This window comes from Oryzias latipes, chromosome 5 (genome assembly GCF_053564925.1).
Source record: "Oryzias latipes strain Hd-rR chromosome 5, Olatipes_Hd-rR_3.1".
Classification (NCBI taxonomy): Eukaryota; Metazoa; Chordata; class Actinopteri; order Beloniformes; family Adrianichthyidae; genus Oryzias; species Oryzias latipes.
Window position 1 is genome coordinate 9,508,677 of NC_136241.1, and position 21,832 is coordinate 9,530,508.

General features: G+C 38.6%; 1 protein-coding gene across 6 annotated transcripts in view; it reads right to left on the bottom strand.

The window, feature by feature from the left end:
- Positions 1-21,832, bottom strand: part of cacna2d2a (calcium channel, voltage-dependent, alpha 2/delta subunit 2a) — a 207,348-nt gene that overhangs the window by 53,751 nt on the left and 131,765 nt on the right. The window contains exons 1-3 of one of the 6 annotated variants that reach the window (XM_078947039.1): positions 20,131-20,250; positions 16,608-16,652; positions 12,685-12,823 (exon numbers count right to left, since the gene is read on the bottom strand). In XM_078947039.1, coding sequence (XP_078803165.1) covers positions 12,685-12,823; positions 16,608-16,652; positions 20,131-20,166 — 220 coding nt within the window. In that variant the 5' untranslated portion in view covers positions 20,167-20,250. Of the gene's footprint in view, positions 1-12,684; positions 12,827-16,607; positions 16,653-20,130; positions 20,251-21,832 lie in introns of those variants that run through there. The other 5 variants (XM_078947038.1, XM_078947035.1, XM_011474784.4 and 2 more) reach the window with 5 other exon arrangements.

The following is a 21,832-nucleotide window of genomic DNA, read 5'->3' on the forward strand; positions in this document are numbered from 1 at the left end:
AAAGAGGTCAGACAATGACAGCTTAGATGATTGTGCTTTAGGGCCCACTCCAAAGAAAATAGTTTTTTTGGTGTTTTTAAAATGTTCTTGTAGCATTTTTCTGATGATGTAGGACATACACAAAGAAGATTTAGCTTAAAATTGGTTTTCTGTGTATTCAAATTGTTGTGAATCAGGAACTGACAAAAAATGCAGTTTGAAAAGGATCGTATTTGTTACATAGAGTATAAACAGCTCTGTGCTCCACTTCATTCTGATGCATCCTCTTGCAGACTAATAGATTCATTTACGTGTTGTTTTCCTTGTCTGAGCAGGAATCTGGCTCTAAACTGTATGGCTGGATAGCTCCAGCTGTTGTACTGCTTATGTTTACTTGGGGATGTAAGGGGCTGTAAGCCCGAGAGCATGTAAACAGAGAGCTTTTAGCAATGGTGAGGGGAAGGGGGGCCGGGGGTTGCTACATGTCATGCCCACAAAACAGAGGCAAATTTCTGATGAACTACTGCCGCTCTGCCGAACCTATGTTCTACAAAATGACACATTTGATTTTGGCTAAAAAACAGTATACTAATAATGAAAAGATTACTGGGAACACCTTGAGAATGGATCAAAAGATGATTGGAGTGGGACTTTTTGTGTTGAACCAGTGAAGAACCACGGTTATAGTGGTGGCTTTGATTAAGATTTTGAACTATTTAAATACTGTTGTGGGGGAAAAAAAGCTTCATCCACCTTAACAAAAATCTGTCAAGAGTTTAAACAAAAAAAAAACAAAAAAAGAAACAGACAGTTTCCTTTGTAGATTTTCCCGCTTCGCTTCCCACCATTTACTGTTGCTGGTTTGGATCTGCACTTTATTTTTTTTTAGTTCCATCTGGGCCAAAAAGCACTTACTGGTCCGAGATCAGAACTGATTAATGTGTGAAAATAAAGTTTTATCCTCTGAGCATCAGCTTTCCCAGTAGGTGGCTGTGCTGAGAAGTCCTGGCTGCTCTTATCTGGGGAGGCACAGGTTCTGCAATGTTAGTTGTCCCTGACAGGCCAAGGGCGAAGACACTTCTTCCAACTTACACCATCTTTGAGTGACATCAAAGTGTAAACCCCTCACTCTCTCTGAGGAAGACAGGCTTCACATGTACAGTATGACTAAAACAGAAAAAAATGTGCTTGTTCTGTTGGGTATCATCCATCTTTATTTACAAGGTAAGAAGAGACCACATGCTTTTTTTTGTTAGTGGCTACAACTAAGAAAGTTGTAGCTGAGCCGTCTAACCTCCGTCAGGCCAATTCCACTAACACAGACACAAGCATCGACTCTCAGGAGCACCTATCTGCTGCTGGAGATCTCTGCAGAAAAACTGGCACGTCAGAGATAAGAGAACACAGCAAACTAATTCTCTTTGATTTATTCAGTGAGGATGTACTGTGACTTCTCTGGACAGTTGATAAAAAGACAAATTTCCCCTGGGGGGTAAATATGCTCACACAGTCAGACAGGGCCTAAGCGTATTGTGCCGGGCTCATCTTTCACCTGAAACGCGTGTCTCCCTCTGATATCTTTAAAAGGTAATTCATCAGCGTGCCCCCTCCCCTGACATTTCCAGCACCCCTGGCTTTGCCTCTTTACGAGGCAGGGCTTCACACCATGTAGGTAAACACTCATGAGCAGGATTTATGGAGCATCTCAGCTCGAGATCATTCTTCAACTCCACCCAACAAACCTTTACCTTGTGACCCCCACCTTTCAACCCCAAGCACATTCTTCACTGCGATGAATCCAAACTGATTTGTGTCGTACGTCCCGTTCTAATAAAAACTTAGTACTTGCCTTCATTGCACTCACAGAAGAGAAATGGCATCCCATAATGCCGCGGCGACACACAAGTGGTCCCACATAAGTAATCCATAATGGTAATGGAGCTAAACCTTTTAGCTGCATTCCTTTGAAGAGGCGTAGCTGGCCATGCTGCCATTACTATAAAGCTTTTATAGCAGCTGAGTTGGTTCAGTAGCGCTCAAACATAAAGGTGACATTGACCAAGAACAGACTCTGAGGGAAGCTGACATAAATCTTACACCTAATTTATTCAAATTTATATTTCTAAGACATATTTGTTTAGATTATATGTTTAAATTAAACGACAAGCATTTGGTGCAGCCCCACTGGGCAAATTGGAGAGCTATCTTTGCATGCAAGCATGAAAAAGGAACTGAACACTGTCGAATTTGAATGCTGCTTTTCATTAAAAGCGTCACTCTTGTCTCTAAGCCCACAGAAGCCCACTTTAGTTTGGCCGTGCCATACTAACAGCACCACAAATCTTGCAAAATTTGGGCTGAACTGCTTCATATTCTCAAGACGTGACACTTGAAATTGAATACAAGTGTGCAGCTTTTACAGCTGAAAATGCATTGACTCAGGTTCCTTTGCATGTATCACCTTCCTCCCTTTGTTGTCATCACAGTTCCTTCTCCATCTCTCCCTCCACTGCCCTGTTTCCTCTGTGTCTCTTTTATTCTCGTCAGGGCTGATTTTGAGCCGGGTTGAGTGTTAAAGAGTCTGACCCGTAAACCTTTGATCATAGAGGAAACTATGGACCTGGCAGCCTTTCACAGAGCCAGACATGTTAAAAAAATGTGCAGAGCAAAAAGTTTAACAGCTGAGTTTAGAAAAAAAAACAATTCATCAGCATTGTTTTGGGTTTTTATAAAGGCTAATTAAAATATCTATCCTGTCAAATATGTTTGAAGCGAAACACTATTAGTTGGTAAAGAGCTAAATTCTACCAAATGGTGATCGCTGAAAAAAAAGAAGTACCTATTTTAAGGAGGAAATAATGAATCATTGTACAGGAAAGAACATCTCACCATGTCTTTTAAAATATTGTTTTAATTAAAGGAACAGCGGTAAGTAAACACCTGAAAATGCAATTTGTGGACTTGGTGGTGAGTGAAGTGAGGTTTGCAGCGCTGGCTGTTCTAATTAGTGTGCGCGTAAACGATAGTGCCCCTTGAGTGGGCACATTCTATAGAAGATGAATTGGAGAAGAAGAAGTCTACAAATTCAGCAATTAAAGAAATGGAGCAATTCTTTTATTTTATTTTATTCATTTTCTTTTTTTTTTACTTAGTTCTTTCACAATGTTGAGCTGTGATTTAATGATGGCAACAGCAGAGTTCCTCCACCAAAGAAGGAAAGGTAAGCAGGAAGTACAATCCAAAATAAAAGAATACATGCAAAGACGTGCAGATTTTGGTAAAGAGAAATGACAAAAATATGGAAAATATAGGAATAAATAAGATTCTTTCACAACAGGTACTGCTAAATATCTTTTATTTTTTGTATTTGGGGAGCTATTAAGTGTTGTATGCATTGAGTAACAAAGTTTGAATAGGCTACTTTAATTGATGAAGTTATTTTAATTTCAAACCATAGAGCAGATTTTAGTTTTTAAAGGCTTCTTTTAAATTCCGACTCTTAAATGCAAGGTTTTAAACATTTAGAGCATACAATTGCTACTGCTAAGTAGATTTTTTTCACCTCTAGCAATAGCACTTCTAAAAATTCAAGGAAATTTAGCACTACTTGTGGCTGGAAGGTGGGATGTTTTAGCATTCATTATAAGAATAGGCATTTGACTGGTGAAGAGCCTGAAGTTCTGATCATTTAAAAGCCTGCTTAACGCCTCACAACTAGATGTTGACGTCTCCTTGAACATGTCTTTCCAATCTCTCCCTGCGTGCAAGAGGTTGAATGTGTTTAAAAATGAGAATAAAAATGTGTTTTCAAGGAAAAACTAATACTTCATGACTGCATTTGAAGATGGTTAGTTGTCCTGACTCCCTAAAGGTAAATTAATGACACAACAGAGAAGCATGTGCAATATTTACCACAAAGAAATGTTACTGGGAACTAGATTTTTTTTTTTTTTAAACTGCAGCCTGATATATTTATATCCAAACCATTTACACCAAAAATGTCTTAAATTAACTTAATGAAAAAGGTCTAATTCGTTTCCACCCTTGAAGTGTCGTCCTTGGTTTTCTTTCTTTAAGTTTGGGGTAAAATCGTTTCTACTGTCTCTTCAGTGAAAACAGACAGCAAAGGACAAAAATTTAGTAAACCTTCAACCAAATAGATTTGAATAAAATGCACAAACAGAAATTTAAAAACAAATACTGAATGCCAACACTCCCATCTACATAAACAGAGCAAAACATAGCATCAATCTTCTTTTAATTTTGAAAACTTGCCTCCAAAGTGTTTGTACAGTTTTTGACGTAATTTTTAAGAACATATCTGCTGTGTTTTAATACAAATGACATCCAAACTCTTGCGATAATGGATGTGCATGTTGTGCATATAAAATGACAGACTCTTCCTGAAAGGGACTGTTCTCATTTATCTACGTCACCATTAGGGGGTGTGTATTATTATACACCGTCCGTTAGAAACCGTACAAACAATCACGTGGTTTTGTGTTTCCAGTCGTGTCCAGACAAAAAAAAGGCTGATGTTATTCCCACATAATTACGTGCAGCCAAGATGCAGATTGTGGCATTTCCCGCATGGATTTTATGTTCAAACAAAGCTAAATGTCGTTGTTAGCACGTCTAAAAAGCACCACAATCCGCGCCTTCATATGTTACTGGCAGCAATGTGGCACAGAGTTTCGGTTTGGTACCCATCCTAAGTAAAAACTAAGTAGCTCATGTCTCATAACAGCAAAATAAGCTGCTTCACTGACAGCTTGTAGTCTCGTTGGTGTGGTGTAGAGCTGCTCAAAGAGGTTCGGTGGGCTGTGCTGCCAACTAGTGGTTGGAGGTTGAAGCGGAAGACAAGAGTCAGACGGTGAAGGACGCTCATAATTAAATGAATATTGTCCTGTCAGCATTTTGAATCGATACAAGTATCGCCAAATGAAGTATCGCGATAAATTGCTGAAACTGTGTTTTCTAACACCCATAGTTATTATGTGAGAACTCGCTTGTTTTCGTGGATTAGGAGGGGCTGGTGCTAAGAGTCCAGGTTTTTAGAAGAATGCTCAGAAATGCGTGAATGGATCAAAATACAGCTTTGGGATTTTCTTTTTTTAAGGAATGAACATTATAATGCACTTAAAAAAACTAAAAAAAAATACCGATTTTGTATGGTATAGGCCCATTAAATTGCCTGAACATTCATGAAGAAGGCAGAGGTTTCTATAAATAATTATTTAATTTAGTTTTTTTGGCAGAGCAGCGTGCTGTTTGCACAAAATGCCGCATTCAAAAGCCAATACGAAATATTACCTTCAAACGTTTGACATTTAAAGCGGCTTATTGAAAGATTTGAGCAGTTACTATTGAAAATTAAATTTGAATTACTTGTAAAGGATGAATATACGTCTATTGTGGCCACTTTGTTCACAACGACCACTTGAATGGTTAGTGTTTTAAAATTCTGGCAGTAATTATCCAAGTTTCCACTGTCGGTGAATGGACCAAGCCAGAAGATTCAACCCTCATTATTCTGATTGGTCCTTCATCTAAGCCCGTCCCCCACGTGCCAGAAGGGGGCCAAACGTTTCAAACCTGAAACTGTCAGATTCGAAACCGGAAAAAAAAGAAGTCAAAAGATTTGAAACTGAAAAATACAAATTTTACACTGAAAACAATAAAGTCTATATTATAATTGGAGAAAGTTTCCGACACTTTTTTTTTTTAGCTTAACACCAATATTTCCGCTTGAAGTTTTCAAGTTTTCTTATTTGGGTTTCAAATATTTATGACCCCGATTTGGCTACAAGAACATGTGATTAACACCAAGAATCCAGTTTTCACCTGAATGGATCTTTATGTCGAGCAACTTTATATATGTTTTCAATAATATTAGATAACCATTGATGTGCATTGGGAAAGCAAACATATATGTCGTGCATTGGAACAAACAGTGTTACATTTGCAGAAAGCTGCTGCAAAAACAGCAGCTGATCCCCTGAAATCCAAACCTTGGAGTCTGAAGTGACTGATGGCACCATGATGCACCTTCTTTCCCAGCAGCACTGGGTTGACCATACTTAGACTTTGAGTAGATAAATGCTCACAAGCTAAAAATGTCTAAAGAAAGAAAAAGTTCATATCATGAATATCCTGCTTATGTGTAAAAAAAAAGTGTTTGCAAACAACTGCCATATCAGGTAAAATGCAATGCTAACAGCTTTTTTCCCTGCTACTCTGCAGCAAAGAAATAAATTGAGCTGCTGGAACATCTTTGACCAAAGGAAAAAAGTCTGGGAGGTCTGTGGCTGCATTGAACAAAGACAGAAAAAGTAAAAAAAGAATAGGTGAAAAAGAAAAATATTAATAAATCTTGAAGGAACAGTTGCTGAGCTGCCGGTGTAGGAACTGTAGAAACGATGCCTGTGGCGTACGAGTCTGTCTCTGAGGGATTGGGTGGGCAGGCTACTCGCACAATTTGAACATTTTAAGCCCTGCTCTTTTATCTGCAGAGTTTCCAAGTTGCAGTCATTCAATCATAAAGTTCCTGATTGTGCTGAACCACAAAAGCCAAATGACAACATGACGCTGGGGGTCTGTAGAAAAGGAAAGCGCCATGTGAAGGAATTATAACTTCAAATTAATTGAAAGGTCTTCCCACATTCCGCATTGGCTTCCTTTTTTCTCAGCTGGCAACAGTGATGCCGTAATCTCATACAAACACTAATATGCTCCCACAATTATTCACACATAATTAGAGCCTTTTTACAAAGGGGTCAATTATAATCCTCTCAGTTTTCAGCACGTAGTACTGTAAAAGCAGCAGTGCAAAGGGTAAAGTTTGAATAATTATTGGGTTTTTATTTTATTTTTTCTTAAATTGCGAGTTTAAAAGTTATCCACATCGTGGATTTTTACACAAACCTCCAGGGATTTGCTGTGGAAGTTTTAAAACATGAAAGTACTGTATCGGAGCCAGCAGATTAATTTTAAAAGACACAGACAGAATTGGAATTTCGCATGATTTTCTGTCTATTTACTCCTGCAGCTCTTTCAGATGTTCAGAAATATCTCATTCAACAGGATATGTGAAGTTCCAAATCATGACGAACTTTGCAGCTAATTTTTATTTAAAAACACAAGAAATGTGTTTTTAAGAAACTTGTAGACATTGATGTACAGCATGTTGTGCAATTTCTAGATATCTGTGGATTCTATGTCTAAGACAAAATATTACCAAAATGTGAAAAAAAAACCTAAATGTGAGCTGCAGCTGATAAAAAAATTAGATGAGCGTAGAAAAATATATCATCACTATCATCGGTTAAAGTCCCACTCCCATTATCTTTTGATCTATTGTAAAAGAGTTCCCCGTTGTCTTTTAATTCTGATTATGTCGTTATTGTTGAGGACATAGTTTCAGCAGTAGTTCATTAGACATTCACCACAGAGTTGTGGACGGGACCGGTAGTACAAGTACAAGTCCCCATTCTGCTCCCTGTTGCTGAGAGCTCTCAGGTTAGCCCCAACGGAGCAGGGAACTTGCAGTCTGCCCAGCGTATTTTCTCCATGACAATCACACTCTTTTTCCAACTGCTCTTCACAATATGATCAAGAAATACTCAAAAATGCAATTTTAAGCTTAATTTTGTTTATATTTTTCCTCCATCATGTGAAAAATGCCACAAGAACTTGTTAACAACAGAAAAAACACTATTTTCATGTAAGTGGGTCTTTAAAGCGCCACAACCTGAGACTCGGAAATCGAAAATAAGAGCATGAGAATCAAAACATTTAAGGTTGTTAGTGCCTAACAAAATAACAAAATAAAAAGTTACTTTTAGTGAAATATTGCTGATTAAAACAGATTTCCCATCATCCAAAGTCTCCTGAAGGCATAGTTTTTTTTGTGGAAAATCTAACTAAATAAAATGGCAAAAAACAGATAAATCCAAAAACTCTTTTTTGAATGGATGAATTGGTCTTTAATTAAAAGCTAATTCAATTGGGTTCCTCAACATCTAATTACATTTGTGTGTGCCTTTTTGCAAAGTCTAACGTATTAAAGTGCATAAACTTCCTCATGCCTTGCATTTATTTGTGCATGTTTACTTGAAAAAAAATTAAATAAATAAATTCTTCCTGGCTGCAACATGTTATCCACACACTTTTTTCTTAACAACTAACATAAAGCTCAGAGTAAACAAAAGCACTGGCACACAAATCCACAGTTGGTAATCTCTGCACAGCAGACCACGCAATGGGAGCTAACTAAAAAAGATCTGCAGGAAATTTTTCAGCCGAGCAGCGGAAAAAAAACTTATTCCATGCACCGAACCACTCTACTCCTTGAGACTTCACCAGGCTCAATCAAGAGCCCTTTATTCTCTGACTCATATCCTCAGACAAGGGAACAAGAGCTGCCACAAAATGGTTACAGGAACAATGTGCAGGGCTGATTGCTCCATTGTGAGTTAGCTTTAGCCTTTGACATCTCCTCCTGAACCAAGAGTATCTAATTCTGACAGGATTTGTCTGGAGACACAACTGGAGGGCACTGGAGACAGGTTCCAGACTCTGCTTGCTCAACAAAGAAAACGACTAGCAAGACAATACCACTGAGACAAAAAAAAATAAAAAATGCCAGAGTAAAAATAGCTGTCCGTCAGCCTCAGATTTTCCTTTTTCCAAGTCTGTCAGAGACTGTCCAAAAAGGTTAGAGGTGGATAACAGACAGAGCCATATGGTACATGTGTTCTCCTTTGTACATTTGGCAGCTCCAGGCGAAAGAGGGTGTTGTGCCTGCAGATAGCATAGAGCAAGACATGAGTGCTGTCGTTTGACCACAGACAGCAAAACACAGACAAGGTCTACTAAAATGATGCAGCTGAAACAAAACACCAGCAGGTGTTAAACTTGGAAAGACTGACAGACACACGCCAGTCATGTTGGAATAAACGATTCTTGAAGTGCAGCAAAGCACAGAGAAAATATGATTCAAGCCATAAATTGATAAATAGAGTTTTTTGGACTATAAGTTGCTCTGGAGTATAATTTGCAGATGCTAAAATAGGCATAAAAAAGGGAAAAACCCTTTCATCTGGATTGAATCCACTTAATTTATTCCAGATCGAGTCCCGAACCTTACGTTAGTCAATATTGAGACTGGCATCAAGGGGACCATTCTGTTTTGAACCAAAGCTTGTAAACAAAACCCAGTGAGTAAAGATCTCTTCAGTCATTGGCCAAAAACTTCAAGGGCGGGTCAAAACAACAAGAGACAGACGCGCTGCGCTTTACAAGCGAAGTGAAAGAAAAATCCAGGAGCAAGATTCACGAGAATTGCACCATTTTGACATTTTGCACCAAGGCTCTTCTGTGAACACCACGTGTTAAAAAAACAAATAGGCCGGCAGCGTGTTACAAAGCGTGTTAAAAAAAAAACGTGTTCGGCGTGTTCTTGCCCGGCGTCTATGAGTTATATCGCTAGAGGAGACATCACGTGATTCCTCATGGGAGGAGAACACCGCCATCTTGGTGAGGTCAAGTTACTGCTGCAGTTCATGCATCTGAACTCATCTTTTGCAAAATGCCAGTTCATTGTGCAAGTTTCAACTGCCAAAATCAGAGTCCACAAAGGAGGAAGGCAGAACATTTCACAGGTAAGAACTATAATTTTTTCTTTTACTGCTGAAGGGGCTTTATTAATAGAACACATGTTGACATGCATGTATGTACAATTTGATGTCAACAGCATACCAGGACTAGGCTAATATAGTAATATGGATTTATACATTTCTGACTCAGCAACTGAACTTTTCTTGCAGGTTTCCAATGGATTCAGACTTAAGGAAAAAGTGGATCTTAGCAATAAAAAGAGCTAAACCAGATGGATCACTGTGGTACCAACTAGTAATACAGTCTGGATTTGTTCAAAAGATTTTGGGGAAACAGATTTTGATGAGAGGCCAGACTGTTCACTTGAAACCCGACACCCTAACATCTGTGTTACACAAACTGATCACTCACATGAATCAGTGGGTAAATCAATTGTTTTTCTTTGCTTTTTGTTTCTTTTTAAAGGGGAAAATCTGTTGTTGACTTTTGGACTTATTGTTGACTTATTATTATCATTTATTATTATTGACCTATCATTGATTCAATTCAATTCAATTCAATTTTATTTGTATAGCCCAAAATCACAACAGTCGTCTCGATGGGCTTCGAAGTAAAACATGAACTCAAAAGGATCATGAATACAAAGAGTTCAATAGGAAAATACTAAAATGAACTAACAAACTGACTAAGCTATGCTGCACTGATTTATTGTTATCATTTAATATTATTATTGACTTATTATTAATTCATCATTATTATTATTGTTATTGACTTATTTATATATTGTTATTTATTATTATTATTGACTAATTATTTATTTATTGTTATTATTATTGATTCATCATTATTATTGACTTATTTATATATTGTTATAATTCATTATTATTATTGACGTATTGTTGGGCTTTTCTAAATAATTTAAATTACATGTCAAAGAGGTCTAAAACTTTTAAAATGTTTAAAAATTATTTTCAAAAATTCTTTGTAATTTTTGTTTATATATAAGAAGTCCTGCAACAATGCATTTTTCATTAAAGTTTGAGCTTATAAGGCTGACTGTTTCTCTTATTTAACAGCAACAAATGATGTATATATAAATATAATTATATACATATTTTATATATTTATTTATATGTATAAGTATATAGAAATATGAATATATATAAATGATATAAAAGCTACTTAGATGCCACCAAAGGCTATAGAAATCATTGTCATGTGGAAGTCGTCTACCTCACCAAGATGGCGTCGCGCTCCGCCACCGTGGGCCAGGCTTCTAAAGCAGGCGTGTCTCCTCTAGTGATATAACTCATTGCCCGGCATAGTTTAAGGCCAGCGCTGGTTCTTCTGCTTTGCTGTCAGTAGCAAATACTGATCCAAACATCTACGGTGCCCTCTAGCGGTTGTTAGTGAAAAAATAGTGAACAGATAAGCCTATTCATTAAAAAAAAATTTATACCATGGTCCGGTTGAATACTCGATTCTGATTGGCTGCTGGGTGTGGATAAAAACCTGATAACCGCACGGTGAAAAAAGAAGTTCCGGTCACCTAGCTTAAATGTTTCGTATCACTGCGCCGGCTTCTTTAAAACAACCTTTTGCTTCATCATTTGGACAAAAACAAGCAGTAAGAGGAGAACTTTCTCTCTGAACTGATGCTTTATTCAACCCATCGGGACGATCAGCATATATATATCGCCGAATCTTGACTGCGCTGCATCACGTAACATATAGTCTGCTTTTTGTGAGAAAAGCGATCCAAATCAGAAAAAAACAAGAATTAAGGACTAAAACCTGGTTAATATGTATTGCTTTTGTAAGTGACCATGGTATAAGCGGGTTAATGGCCTTCGAAGTGTGCGTTTATTACTTTTTAAACGCACTTCGCGGAAGCTTCGCGTCGGACGGTTCAGGCTTCCACGGCGTGTGTTTAAAAGTAATAAACGCACACTTCGTCGGCCATTAACCCTTACATATATATTGGCAGTAGCTGAATCTAAGTCACACCCTTGACCAAACTATTTTCAAAAAAATGCGACTTATCCTCCAGAAAATATGGTATGTATAGCAGTATTTTTGTTTGATGAATGGTGTCTTTTTGACAACAAACCCAATCCCAAAACGCCTTTTCTGTTGTCACTGACTTCTTTTTTTTTTAAACTTCCCCCAGGTAGAGTTGAGGGCGCGGATTGGTTTGTGTCGTCATTAATTGTGCTGTCATGTCACCCGCCAAAGAAATAAACTTTGTCAGCTCTGGAGGCTGAGAGCCGGTTCTGATGAATGCTGGGATCCTAATCATAGTGATGTGGGTAACGGTTTCCATCATTGGGCTCGGTTGCCAGGACACCTGTCATGGCTGCAACTCACCGTCAGGCCTGTAAGTACTGGTGTCACCAACAGGTGCACTGAATCCCAAACACGTAAAAACTCAGTGTACAGCAGGATTTATCAGAATGTCACAGTTTATCATTCAAATCTATACACAATAGAGCTTATTGGTTATTTTTGTGTTTTAAATTAAAGGTTAAGAGCACATTCAGATGATTCCTCTCTCCCATACCTGCATAAACATTTAATTGATGTGAACAGTAATTCCTGATTTTCAACAGGTCTTTCTAATTTTCTAATGAAATGTCATTTTTCTGTAAGAAATTCAATTCTGTGCAGGTAGAAAGATAGCTTAATAAAAATAAAGCAATTTTTTTATTTCATGCGTGTAAAAATGGCAAAATAGGAGAGATGCTTTAATTTTAAGTTTTACATACAACAGTTTGCATTTGATGTGAGCCTTTAAGAGAAAAATACTGTCCATGAGTGTTGAGATAGTTGAAATTGTGCAGGCTTTAACTATTTAATTTTTCCTTTATCTACAGTATATCCTTAGATATTTTTTGGTCTTTATCAGACAATAACTTCACGTAAACCCAATTTCCAAATTTAGAACCATTTTTTTTCTCCCCATAATGCAAAATTAAGAATAACAGAAACAATGGACTGTCTACAAAAGGTTTTATCTCTTTGGTTAGGCTCACAGAGCTTGACTTTCAATCATCATCATGATATCAACTTAAGTGTGCAGGAACTTACAGCCTTTATAAATGTCCGTGGGGATCTGGACGGCGCTGGATGAATAGTTGACCTTATTTTTGAAATTGGGATCAGGCACAAACTCCAGCTCTAAAGAGGACGAGATCTCGGTCGGGATTTCCTCTTCGCCATCCTCCATCTGCTGAGACACACATGCATACAAACACACGAATACCATCCAGTAAGCATTGATAGATGTCAGGGGAAAGAAACAGCCACAGCAGATTGTTGGACTCTTTGATGCTCAACAAAGTTTTTTCTGTGTGTGTTTGTCTAAACTCATGAGTATCAAGTGCTATTCCTGAAGAAAGCAGTAAGGAATAAAGTCTTAATTGGAAAAGAAAAACAGAAAGAAAATATTATTTATGATTATTATTTATTATTAATGATTTAAACCCCATATAGAAACCACTGTTATAGCTTTAACACCTAAGTAAAAATAAAAAACTGATTTTCAGGTTTGTTGGTTTGCTTCAGCCTGTCTATGCCAGAAAAATTGTATTTTATTATGAAAAAAACAACGCTTCTAATAACCTTAGGGAAACTGATTCTATTGGTTAGTCTTGATTTTCAATCCAGTCATGTGTTTTGAAAATCATTGATCAAAAATTGCTAAAGGTTTCAGAAAAAAAAGTCACAATGCTTTCCTTCTTTTTATTTCAGACATAATTCACATATGTGTTTATTTTATAAGACAAAAACTCCCATCTTTGATGACAATCCTTTTGTGATTAGATTCCTTACAAGCCCTTTAGAAACCATTATTTGAACTAAATGTCCTCCTTCTATTTTAACAAAGAAGTATAAGGTAATGGGATCTGACGTGGCTGAAAACTGTTTATCTTCAGAAGAATTAAATCAGAAGCTCTTGTCCATGGCCGAAAATGATTGATGAGCTCACTTTAAATGGCTATTAAAACGTGATTACGAGCTATTGTAGGGATGAGCTGGATCACCTTTGCACTGAGCCTGCTTCACAGAAGAAATCACTCCAACTGTTGGTTTATTATGGCAAAAGGCAACAATTTGTATGATATCCAAAAACAAGAACAATTCCTATTACAGTTAAATATTTACGTAATGTGAGTAATCAAACAAATTATTTAATTATTTACATTTGTCCAAACCAAACGCATATCAGCAATTTAAAAAAAAACACAAAACATCCTTTTTTTGTTACAGTTGAGTTTTTCTCATGCAGTGAGTTGGTTTAAAGAAAGAGGCACAACAATCCTAGAGAAGCTTTTAAAAAGAAAGGGGAAAAAGTGATTTTTCTTTTGTTTTTTTAAGTAACACTAGTTAATCTGTGTTTAAACAAAGGGTATGGGATTAGGATTTTGCCTGACTGATATGTAGACCAAAGCTTTACAGGATCACTGGACATGATGTCAGTTCAATGATTTAAAAGCATCACTCAGGATCAGTGCGGTAGGATCAGTGGATTAGAGTAATAGGAAATGAAACCCTTATCAATTCCAAATCATTTTGGGAAAAAATCTATATCGATTTGATATAATAATCTGAGTATATTAAGAGTAAAAACAATTCTGCATTAAAGTTTTGTTTTGCTGACAGTAACATTTCTGACATCTGCAATGGTTTGAGATTTTCTTCCTAACAGTAAACTTGATTACAGTGCAAACGGTGAGGCTGAGTTGCTATTACCACTTGGTGTGATGCTAATTCTGCATGTATCGGATATGAAAGCTTTTTTTTTTCTTTCCTTACTACAGAAGAGCCAAGTAATAATTAACCAAGCTAGGGTCTAATTAGTTACTGAATAAATCCACGCAGGAAGGACTGATTGGTTAATTTCCCCCACCCATCCACCTCCTGTTTTGCTGAAGTCATTACCCTATTTGTTAGTTTCTCCTCCTTTCCAGGGTTTAATTACCGACTGAAGAGGCAAGAGACTTCTGCCCTTTTCCTCTGCAGCAGTCCAGCTAACCTGAACACCGGGAATGAGATCAAGCTATTTTAAGATGGTGCAAAACAATGAATCAAAAAAGCCAAACCTTTAACATAATTGAAGCTGTTTTTTTTTTTATTAGACAGCAGTGATTTATGAATGAAGTTCTCCTGTTCACTGGGATGAATGAACACCAGTCGGAGTGATGAGCTGGGGATATGCACCTTTTGTTGACCGTTAACTCTAAAACTTGGATATTTTGATGCTATGATGAGAAGCTTTGTTGCTTTGATGCTACTTGCAGATTTGCAACTGTTGCTGACAACTTTGACATCTCTGACACTTCGACATTGCTTAAGCAATTCCTTTCATAGCTTTTTATAACGTTGCCCCCACAAATGCAAATAATATCACGCTCAATAAATCCTCTTCCAACATAAAGACTGTGTAGGGTCATCAATAGCAAAAATCCCCCGTTGGCTCACAGCAGAACATGTTTAATGGCACAGACATGTAGCCGCTACAGGAGGTTAATTCATTTTGAAGTGAAACTTAACTAAAATGTTTAGATATTTTTCAGTTTGATTTGGTCTTTTAATTATGATTATACCATTTTAACCAAAATCAGAAAACCTGTGTCGTTTTCTAGGACGTAGTTTCTGCAGAGTGACAGGAGTTCATTAGAAATTCGCCTCTAAGTGTAAGCCTGTCTTTATTTCCCCATCAACCCTCTGTTTTAACGTTCTCCTGCTAGCTTTCTTCCCCTCACAACCCCAAGCTAACATTAGCGGTGCAACAAAAATGGTGAGAAATATTGAAGCTATCCAGGTGTACAGTTTATACCACTGACTGTAGAAACTATGGACAAATCAAGGTGTGACGTCACCCCAGCTCTGGTGAAATGAGGCAAAATTGTTTCCTGATACGGGCACCGCCATGTGGAAACCAGTCTGAGTCGCTCTGAGTCATCGTATCTATTGCAATGGTGACAGAAGTTGCCGTAGATTCGTGACTCGGACCAATCACTGTCGACTGGTCTCAACATGGCTATGGTACTGGATTGAGGGAAAGAGGGAGCTCCTGTATGTTGGTTGGGGATAAAACATCAGTTAATTAAAGGTTGAAGAGAGGAAATAATGTCACCTCACCTTTGCCACTGGTTTGGGAAGGTTATGGGGTCGGTTATTTGGGTTTTATGGGTGTGTCACTGGCTCGGCCTCAGTGTGCCATGTTAATGATGACCGATGTTCTCCAATTAGATGTGCTGACAGCCCCTAAAGCGCTGTGTCATTAATCACGAGAGTGGCGTGCACAAAGAGAAAATCACACTGTGATTTATTGCTCCTCCGCTTCTCTTTCCCATCTTTTTGTGCTCTTGCGATCTAAAGGGGATTCTTGCGCTCCTCGAAGCTCAATCAATCAGCAGGCACATCCTGAGCAGAAACTGCCGGTTGGAGCCAGAATGGTGGCATGGTGAGACTGGTGATTTATAAAGCTTTTTCAGGCAAAATGCATTATTCAGGCTGCAGGCCTATTGTTGAACATCATTTGTATTCTCCAGTGTGAATACCATTCATGAAATAGATGCTTTCCAACTGTATGAAAATGTGAAATGAGTTGTGTTTTGTTGTGTATGTCATCCTGGTGTGCACAAAGGTTCCAACCAGCGCAATTAAGCATCTCGTAAGCAATCCAGGGGGAGGGAGGAAAGTCTGGAAATTACATTAGGGGAGGACATCTACATTTACTGTCACATGCATGTCGGCCTGCCCGTGCTCTGTCACACCAACTCACCGTACAGCAGCGTCACCTCACTAATGCACACAGACAGCGCAGGATCCTATGACCGGAGGGAGAGAGGGCATCAACACCGAGAGGGCCAAGGGAAGGGCTGTGGGGGCGCTTGCAGGAAATGTCGGAAGTGGATCAAATAGGATTTGGCGGGTTACGGCAGGCAGACGGGAGAGGACGGGGGTTAAGGGGGGGAGGGGGGGGCAGTCCGTACTGTACTCACATAGTCTGAATCCGCTTTGGAATCGTAGTATGAAATGTCATTCTCCTGTGCAGAAAGAAGTAAGAAGAAAGGTGATGAGAGAAGATCGAGCAGAGGTTATATCAGCCCCGACCTGTGATGAAGTTAGAGTCATGGTTATATTCATTCACACTGTACAGCATGAGAATATAATCAGCATCACAGAACACAGAGACGTAGTGTGATGTGGAGTGACAGTAATGGCAAGACAAGAAGCTACTGGAACAAAGGATGCATTTGAGGAATGCTCTTCTTTGGAGAAGATGCTGCATGTGTGGGACAAATTCAAATGTTTATCGTCAAGCACACATTTGAATCTTTTCTTGTTGAGTCAGCCTGTGGGAAATGATGGCATTATGAGACCAATAGTTTGTAATAAAAACAAACAAACAAACAAACAGTTTGGACTTGTTTTAACCTCAGCTTGTGTGCAGCTCAAGAAACTAAGAGGGTGGCTACAAAAAGATTGGAAAAATGTGTGCCACATCAAACTTTTTTCCTTTCCTATTAATCACTCATGTTTTCATCCACTACCTGAAGCCCCAGATGGAGCCTCTTAACATCAGGCTTTAACACTTCATCTGCCCACATACACAGGATGTTAGCCTCCTTTTCTCAGCTAGAGTCCTTATCTCCCATGGAGGCAGGCGTGAGGGCGGGAGCAGCGTCGGGGTGGCCTGTCTCATTATCGTGAGAAGACCGGCTGCGGAGGCGCTCTCAAGGGCACCACGGTGACTGCCTCACCAGCAGTGAAAGAGCTGTGGCTGTGGCCTGCTCAATACATTTAATTTCTCTGTCTGCCTCCATCTTTCTTTTCAGTATAAAGGCCCTTCCAAGGTCTTTGATATCCTCTAGTCCTAATCAGCCAGTCAGTCATCAACTCAGGCCCAATTAATTTAATAAAAAGCAGCAAGATCCGAGCTCAAACAGGAGCACGGACAGTAACTGTGGGAATAAGACGGAGGCGGAGCTGACTGCCCTCTGACATATCACAAGATCAGGGGGTGAAGATGTAAACGAAAGCAGAGGAGTGGAAGAATCAGAGTGGGTTGGACAGGGACTGTATCGGGTTAAGTTGAAGGTTAGGGATGAAGGCTCAGGTCGGGCTGATATGAAGGGATGAGCTGGGAGAACAGGAGATGTGTGGATGGGGGTGTAGCCAGGAAAGGACTGTCAAAGCTAAAAATAACCCAAGCCTCTGCAGACAGACAGCAGAAACAGAATGAGTGAGAGATGGTTGTTGTGTCTGCCAGCAGGATTGATCTGATGCCCAGTCCTGCTTGGTGTTGTCCCTGGTTCCTGAGCATTTTACCCTCACTGCTGCTGCATTGAAACTATTAAACACGAAAAGCTTTTACATATGTTCTTTGCACTCAAAGGACAGTATCTCATATTTCAATCCATCCAAATGAAAGAGAAATACATTCTGAGAAAATAGTATCATTTTCTGCATTTTGAATAATTGGAGCCAATATACAGAGCACAGCCTCACAAATAAAGCAGAAGAACCGTTATGTTTTTGTCAGGTCACCTTTGGTTTTGATTAAAGCTCATATTGGCTAAGGTGTTGCTTTTTCCAAACCATAGTTTTTATTTATTACATGCATTTCAAGAAAAGGAAGAAAAGTCCAGCACAATCTGCAGACTCTCTGTGAGGTGAAGGTCTGGACTCTGTGGCCAATCCATGTGTGAAAATGGTGTCTCATGCTCCCTGAACCATTCTTTTGACATTTTGAGCTCAATAAATCCCAGCATTATAATCTTGCAATACCCATGCCATCTCAGAAGACAGAAATCTTCATGAACAATAAAAAATTTGTACCTTCTGCATTTTGGTGTCAGATGGCATCTTTTTTCTGAGGGCATCATACAAATCTGCATTTATACATGTATTTAAGTAGTTGTTTGCCCTCTTTTGTTGGAAATAACAGGTTGCCGCCATAAAAAAAGATAAATCAAAGCTCCCAACCATTTCTATATATCTATACAGGATTTAGAAGAGCAAAAAAACAAAAGAGTTTTCGCAACCCATAAGCACAACGTGCAAAAAGTAGCTGATTAGATGAGATAAAGTAAAGGTGGAGCTTTGTTAAGTTTCTATATGGGTTCACCCAATGAGATATATAGGCTAGATATGTCGAGATGCCTGTTTACTGCTGTGCTACATTTGCACAAACAGAGCTGAAAAAACAAATTCGTGACTTTTCACAAGTAAATTATTAACGTCAGCTAACGATATGCAACACTTTATACTTACTGATCCGCTGCTTTTGCTGCAGAGAAAAATTCTGCCAATATGTTATTGGTTCAACGTTGATATGAAAAGTAGCTTTTCTTTGCGTCAGAATCAGCTGATTGTCTAAAAGAGTTCCCATAGGTCAGAGGGGTGAAATATTTAGGTGTTGCCGACGACATCTCCAGTGGTAAAGAATTAAAAAATGTTCAGCCCCTCCCAAGAGTTAAATAAGATTTAATACAAAAAAAAGCAACGTACATGAAAAAAGGTTTTCAACACCAGACTGTGCATGTGTTGAGTTTTGGTTTAAAATCTAATCTTTTAACATAGACGTTGATGGGAAATTGCTTTGTTAAGAAATTCATCTCCAGAGGATCTTGGGGAAATGCAACATTTTGTACTCACTGGTTTACATTAAGTGTGGCAACAGAAGGTGTGAATAGAAGTAAAAGCTTCATTCAATAGCAATAATTAAATTTGGGTTGGGTTGGGAGATGGTTGTTATCCTTCTTTTTACAAAGTAAAATGAATATTGTAATGTTCTTAAAAAAGATAAATAGCAGATTGTGCATCTAGTTATCTTATACTTGTCACTAGACTGCGTTCAAATGTGATCTGATTTTAACTCACTACAAAAAATAACTTTAATCCTCACCTGGGTGAAACTTTCACATTAAGGGTTAAAAACGTGTTTTTGGTGTTTTTTTTAATGAAGGGAAACAAATAACTTAACAACGCAAAATTCTAGCTGTCAGAAAGGTCGTATGATTGCATGAATCCGGCTCTAAGACTCATTGCCTCGCAGAGGTGCAGAAGATTTAACTGCATTTGACCCTGCAAGCAGTTGCAAGGACACCACAGCCATCTGGTGCAGCTGGTCACAGGTCTCTATGGCTTCCATGTTCTGGCTGAAACACTCATTTAACATAACATTAAGTTACAATAATCTTGCTCTGAACTCCTTGCTGTGGGCTCGTTTACACTGAAAACTGAGAACACGCAACCTTTACTTAGCAGACTCTGCTATGACGTGGAAATGTATTCCACATAAAAACTTAAACAGCTTATGCAATGTTCAAAAAGCAATAATAATGTAAGAGTTTGGTATTTTCCACAGCCACAAAGTTTTATCAGTAAATGAAATCCCTCACGTTGCATGGAACAACACACTTTGAGGAGGACACAAACACTGAGGTCACACAGCGACTTCCAGCCCCTCCTCCACACCAATTTGTTCCAGCTCATCTCATACTCTCTTCCTTTACGCACCTTTATCACCACCAACTTCCTCTTCTTTAGTTCCATTACTCCTCCTCATCACTGCCATGTCTTCTCTTTATCTCTTCTCATATCTCTCTCCTGCTAGTACCAGCTCCCTCTTGCGAATTTGGAATTTCAGCAAAGGCAGCAACGCCGAGGTTAGATGCCCTGTGTTGCCATAGAAACCAGCTGTCTGTGCTTGATTACAACGTGACTTTGTCTCTTCGCTGTTGCAAAAATGTCGGCCTGTTTTCATGTCTGACGAGGCAGGATACTTGTCTGTTGGTATCCAATTGTGAAAAACCCACGCAAAGGAGTTTCTTCTCATTTTGTTCATGAGCTGCACATTCTGTCAGTGAGTGACACACGTCACCAGGGTTCAAAATGTTTTTTTCTTTAAGACCCACTCCAATGAAAATTATGTTGCTGGTGTTTTTAGCATGTTTCTCTGGGATTTTTCTGATGAATGAAGACATATATTGAGAAAAGCTTAGCTTTAAAGCTTAAAATTTGCATTTCTGAGCATTTCTTTATCCAAATCACTGTGAATGGAGACAAAAAAAAAATGTTTGAAAAAGAGAATAGAAAATACTATGGTCACAGGCCTCCTGCTCCAGCTCTCAGCAATAGGGAGGGGAAGGGGAGGAGAATTTCTGATGAACTACTGCTGCTCTGCAGAGACTATGTCCTAAAAAACAACACTTTTTTTTAATTGGTCTTAAAAATGGCATAATCCTAATTAAAAAGACCACTGAGAAAGCTTTTACAATAGATCAAAAGATGATTGGAGTGGAACTTTAATTAAAAACAAAATCGAAGGAGAAAGACCTTTGCTCAAAATTTCCCATTTAACATGTAAAGTTAATGAAAGAAGCTGAAAACTAAGCAGAACATGTAAAAAGGCTGACATAAAGTACGTACGGGTGCATGCCGGAACCAAATCTTCTGAATTTGAACTTCTGAGGTCTCTTAATGTGCAGGCTGAGACAGGTTGACATTTGAGTGTGTGACAAGTGCTCAATCATGGGTGGGGACAGATTATAGTCATATTCATATCTCCTGTGGACACCTGCTAATGATTTTATAATTACAGAACACAATCTGCCTCTGCTGTGCCCTGGGATGTGCATACAAGAATGTGGTAACACACACACACACACACACAAACTCCATACACACAAAAAAACAACCTCCCTGCCGCCCATGCACACACACAGTCACACACACAAACGCTGCGAATGTCTCCTCTGGCCTCGATCGTCTGCAATCATTCCTTGCACCAATTTCCCTAATGGAAGCTGACATTATATCAAACACAATAAAGGATTCCATTTACTGCTTTTCATTAACCAATGCGCATCCGCCCAAAAGGGCCACAGCAACACACAACAGTGTGTGAAAACCCAGCCAGTTTATATGAAAGAGCGGGAACCCCCCCTCCCACCCCCCTCAACTTTGCAGTTTGGCTTCAGAAAGCCTGTTAGTTTGTTTTCTCAAAGCCTTTCAGGAAAACTACAAACTATTTTTCTCTTTTTCTTCCACTCTAATTTCCATTCAAGTCTCTTTCTCTTCTTTGCTTCCAAACATCCTGTAGACAATAACTGTCAAAATATACATCTCCAAAAATTGGATTGTTGTAAAAAAATATATACATTTTTCCCCCCCAATACTTTTCAAGTGGGAAACTTGTTTTATATATAAAACTATTATG